At 41.7% G+C, this 5,157-nt stretch overlaps 2 protein-coding genes across 3 annotated transcripts in view; both read right to left on the reverse strand.

Moving 5' to 3' along the window:
• LOC106808234 (cysteine sulfinic acid decarboxylase-like) overlaps nucleotides 1-1,478 on the reverse strand; it is a 3,686-nt gene extending 2,208 nt beyond the window's left edge. The window contains exons 1-2 of the mRNA XM_014810862.1: nucleotides 1,237-1,478; nucleotides 607-700 (exon numbers count right to left, since the gene is read on the reverse strand). Coding sequence (XP_014666348.1) covers nucleotides 607-700; nucleotides 1,237-1,410 — 268 coding nt within the window. The 5' untranslated portion in view covers nucleotides 1,411-1,478. The remainder of the gene's footprint in view (nucleotides 1-606; nucleotides 701-1,236) is intronic.
• A 152-nt stretch (nucleotides 1,479-1,630) lies between these two features.
• Nucleotides 1,631-5,151, reverse strand: LOC106808245 (acidic amino acid decarboxylase GADL1-like). Of its 2 annotated transcripts, XM_014810875.1 has the most exons (9): nucleotides 4,947-5,151; nucleotides 4,432-4,566; nucleotides 3,622-3,738; nucleotides 3,459-3,523; nucleotides 3,283-3,361; nucleotides 2,992-3,191; nucleotides 2,560-2,614; nucleotides 2,307-2,396; nucleotides 1,631-1,997 (listed from the first exon to the last, which is right to left on the reverse strand). In XM_014810875.1, exons 1-9 carry the CDS (start codon nucleotides 5,043-5,045, stop codon nucleotides 1,815-1,817), a joined length of 1,023 nt encoding a protein of 340 aa, XP_014666361.1. In that variant the 5' UTR covers nucleotides 5,046-5,151; the 3' UTR covers nucleotides 1,631-1,814. The 2 variants fall into 2 exon arrangements, with proteins under 2 accessions (XP_014666361.1, XP_014666362.1); XM_014810876.1 differs by lacking the exon at nucleotides 4,432-4,566.
• Between the last annotated feature and the right edge of the window lie 6 nt (nucleotides 5,152-5,157).

A 5,157-nucleotide genomic window follows, 5' to 3' on the forward strand; every position in this document is an offset into this window, starting at 1 on the left:
ATAAATGTATACATCAACATGGTGAGATGTTTTTGGCATAAAATGATCGCAATTTAATAGATAATAATTAGATATAGAATCGTACCACCAAAACTCTGAAATGTCTTGGGAACCTACATGAGTGTGACCATGGCGTAAAAGCCTTTATATCCTGGTCGTCAAACATGACTTGTCCACATTTGGCAGTTGTCACAGACGCCCCCTCACAGGTTATACCGGCATTTACAATCTCATCCAGCACAACCTTGACCCTTGCTGGCTTACTGGTGAACTAGAATCGTGGTTAGCTGTAGAAATGCCATCTCCTCCATTTGTGCCCTTTTTTGTGGTGAGCTACAGTGTCATTGACACTTTCATATATTATATATATATTAGTCAGAAATAGCTAAACGAGCCAGGTCAAACAGAGGTCAGGGGGACATAGACCTTATCTGCTACAGGCACACACGAAGGTAAATTACTCGTAACATTTTGTAAACGTCTGCACATCCTTTCATTGACACGTTGTACATTGCCACACCACTGAATGCCGTCACATCTCGTATGTTTCATTTTACAAAATAGAGTGGAATGGAATAAAGTATCGTTTTTTGTTCTTAATTATACCTGTTTTCACACTCATCCTGAGGACTTCCTGACACATCTGCAACAGTGTATCATCGCGTTCAGGCAGCACTCCAATTTCCAGCTGCAGACTGTTCTATAAATCACATTTCACATAGATAAATGTTATTATTTACAATGACGTTTATGTTTAATCACACAAAGTCAAATAATAGCGCTCTAAACGTCGACAAAATTATTACATATAGATGGATTATATCAACCAAACAAAAATCATTATATCAAGAGCTAATAAATACCTATAGGGTAGCTGTAAGGTATTTATTAGCTCTTCATTATATCTGGATATCCATCAGACTGCATATGCTGGCAATAGTGGGAAAATTTATAGTGTAACAAGAAAGATGTGTAACCCCCCCCCCAATTAACTAATCACGTAAATGTTGTTTCATCGCGTATGTTTTCACAATGACACGATGTTACTGCATACACACATACACCTATAGTGGCGTTTCATCACCTCGAAAGATCACGACAGCGTACGACCCCATTTTCGGTCTTTTTTCTCCTTGTGTTCTCCTCCCATGTTTATATCTAGGGTTTTTTCATACTCGTTTTCAACGTTTCCGGGATGTTCAGACGGTCTATGAAATACAGTGAGTAAACTATAACCTTCAATTCTTGCGGGTGCTCAAAGTCGACCACGCTGGCGCACGGACGTGCACGCGTGCCAAGCACGTTCTCATTCTCCAGCAAACGCAGAACTTTGTGCAGAAATCCGGCCGCGTCGGAATCATCCGTCGTTGCTCCGCCCGTTCCCGGATCTGGTCCATATGAATCGCACATGATAGCTTTTTCAACAATAAATCTACCGTATAGTTTGTAGCGCGAGCGATGCCCGTGTTTTACCGTGGCAGATGTGCTTTCTATTAAACGATCTGGGTCCGTTGCTGTTGGTACGTGCGAACTTACGGACTGATATTAGTTAGTCATATATCTTACTAAGGTTCAAAATCCATTTTGAAATGTGGGGGGGGATATATATATATAATGTATACATCAACATGGTGAGATGTTTTGCATAAAATGATCGCAATTTAATAGTGATAATATTAGATTATAGAATCGTACCACCAAAACTCTGAAATGTCTTGGGAACCTACATGAGTGTGACCATGGCGTAAAAGCCTTGATATCCTGGTCGTCAAACATGACTTGTCCACATTTGGCATGTTGTCACAGACGCCCCCTCACAGGTTATTACCGGCATTTACAATCTCATCCAGCACAACCTTGACCCCTTGCTGGCTTACTGGTGAACTAGAATCCGTGGTTAGCTGTAGGAAATGCGACAGGCCTTTTCTTTTTACCGACTCGCAGTTCAATATCACAGATCCTTTTAAAGTCAGCCTTTTCTTGATGGCCAGTGACACCTGGAAAATGAGAGTTTGTAGGGCTTGAAGCCAAAACGGTGTAGGGGCAGAAGAATTATGTAGACAGAGCCATTGTCAAAGCTCAGACAAAACTTTGTCCTAGTACGATATTGGTCACAGTGTTTCTGGCAACAGTGCAGGAAGTTGAGAATACGTTGCTTTGATAACAATTGCTTAGTCTTGAAATTTTGTTTTTAAATTCTTTTGACTAGTTAAAACTTGGTTGATGGAATAGTAAATGAGGTCTGGATTCCATATCTAATGGTAAAAGTTAGTACAGTACACTGTTGTAAGTTGATAAGACTATACCTTGCCGATCTCTGCCCACCAGTCTTCGGTCTCATTCATGTTCCTGTGCCTCGGTGGAATGTACCAGAAACCGACCTTGTTACCCTGAAACTGAACTCTAATCATAAATCTCCATGAATTCGGTCTGTTTGCTAAACAGAACTCGGAATGCACCCCGGTAAACGTATTGAGCATTGTGTGTAGCGTGTGGCATTTCTTATGTTGTTGTTGATACGTTATTGATGTGTTAAGTTTGCACTAAATTTTGCCCTACCTCAGGTAGAACAGGTCGAAATCCATCCCTTATTGTTAATTCATCCATGAAGTATCTGGAAGGACCAAGTTGCTATCAATCCACGGGAAACACTTTCCCCCGGGGGTAGATGGACGGTCAAGTGATGTGGCTGCACTTGTGTTAGGATTAGGGTTAGGTAAATAAGGCCATGTCTAGCACGGAAGTATGACTGTGGAATCTTTCTGTGGAAGATTTGTACTTTGAAGCATCTAGTATGATCTACGCCATCTACGCTTGGGGGAAAGTGACACCCTCAATTCATTGGTTGTATGACTGCAGTTCCATCTGTTATCAATAGTAGGAAACTTGCAGATTGACACAGGCTTTATTTTGGTGTGCATTTTTTTGATATGATATTCGTAAGATTTGACAACCCTTCGTAACATATGTCATTGTAGTTCATAGGCTAACCTGGCCTGAGTAAATGCGCTTTCTACTAGCTTTGCCATTCCGATATCCCCTTTGGCTTTCCACATGATCCATAGCTTGCCACTGTCCACTTTTCTTCCACACTGCACTGATTGGTCACCAATGTCGTAGGCAACATCATAGAATTTGTCTCGTTGAAACAGATAGGTTGCTTCTAGTTTGTTGCAGCTGTCCAGTAAACCCTGCCAGCAAAAAAAAATTCCTGTCTTCCATCCTCGTAGCGAAACTAAATGGTACCTAGGCATGTAACATTACTGAGATGGTGCCAGTTACCTTCTCCTTGATCAGAAAGACTGTGCAGTCAAGAGGCACCCCAAGCAGCCCGTGGGGACTCCATGCCACGGAATCGGCCCTGAAAAGCAACATCCCACGCGTTATCACGACAATGCGATCTAAATTAATAATCTAATTGTATTTTGACATAATTTCTGATTCATGAAAAATATTACATGTTGATTCCATGCATCAGATGGCGGTGGACATCAGAGAGCAGTACGCCTCCCAGGTTGTACGCCTGTAGAACAGAAGTGGAAATTAACACCCCCGTTCGAAATCACCGAACATTGGCTACTTGATTCCGTTTCCCTATCGCAGCCGGAAATGAAAACCTACATCTACGTGGAGCCAGACTTGGTGGTTCTGACACACGTTGGCGATTCTGTCCAATGCATCACAGGATCCCAGTGTTGGTGTTCCACTTGTGGCACACACGAGGATGGGTACTACTCCCTGAAAATAACAGAAGGAAAACCCTGAAGCAAGCTGATTGCAACACGTGCACCAATATATCTACCAGCAGTATCATACTCACAGTTGTTATTACTATATATAGATACTCTATTTTGACTTATAAGTGATATTGGAAAGTCCAGCTGTGCTATTTAGGTCACAGAAAAAGGCGGTATAAAATGGCCGAGGCGTTCTTGGGAAAGTACATGATTAATGTAAACACTTGTGCGTTTTTCGTTTTTGCATTAACACAAACATTGCAAAATATTCCAAATGACTACAATCATATTTGTAAATATTTCTGTACCCCTTCTTATCTGATCTCAATATGGCAGCGGGGACTTTCTGATATATGGCTTATTAATAAATATAATGCTATGATTATTTACATTTAATTTTGTAGTCTAATCAACGTGGCAGTAGATGCACTGCTAGACACCCAAAGCCAACATAGATAACATAGATAGTGCTCATAGTGTCTATGTCCCCCAGTGTACTGCCGGAACGTACCCTGGGTAAGGTCCACCCTGGTAACTATTTGATATGGTTAGGGAGTAGGTGTAGGCGACTCCCTAGACTCGTTAGTGGAGTAGGCGAGGTACGGTCCTGCATATTAGATAGTACCAGGTACCCAGGTTACGTTCCAGCAGTACCCTGGCGGACATAGACCCTCTCAGCATTAATGGTCTATACTTCTTTGGTTGCTCTGGAAATAGCCTTATCGAGTGCAATAGGATCCATGCACCCTCTGTTATCAGTCTCTATCAAAACAACATTATCCAATCCTAGTCCGACAAGAGAAGCAATTCTTTGTAAGGAAGTATCACTCTGTGCAGAAATGAAGAAAAAACGGTGACATGCACTTTATCGTGTAGGTTGCTAAGAGGACTGCATGGAACTTACAGTAGTAAATGCACGTATTCTTGGCACATAGACAGGTGAGATAAGGAAGGTTATTAATAATTCTGCATTGTGGCAGCTTCCAGGGTTGTTGCCGAATACGATGGCAAATAATACTGTGCTATATATAATAACCTTGTTATATACAGCTCGGTGGAAAATAAAAGCAATTTCACAAGTTATTTAGTTTAATTGGACAGTGCTGCCATCTGTATTAGTAAACATAAAAGTTTTCGTGATCGCACATGATGCAAAGTTTACTCGCTACCTGCGCGTGTGTTTTCGCTGAGGCGTTTTTAACCATGTACCTGTTCAGAGCCGAATACTGCCATTCTAGGAAGTGACTGCACCCCCTCTGTCTTCACCATTGGGTACTTCTTGTACCTAGCCGTTACTAATCCATACATGTTGCATATTGCGTGCCCTAGAGAAAAAAGAACGTTTCTTTTCTATACAAACAGTGCAGACACGTGTACGTACACGCGGACGCGCACACGAGCAGTCGTGTGTGCATATATT

This window comes from Priapulus caudatus, unplaced genomic scaffold (genome assembly GCF_000485595.1).
Source record: "Priapulus caudatus unplaced genomic scaffold, Priapulus_caudatus-5.0.1 Scaffold262, whole genome shotgun sequence".
NCBI lineage: Eukaryota > Metazoa > Priapulida > Priapulimorpha > Priapulimorphida > Priapulidae > Priapulus > Priapulus caudatus.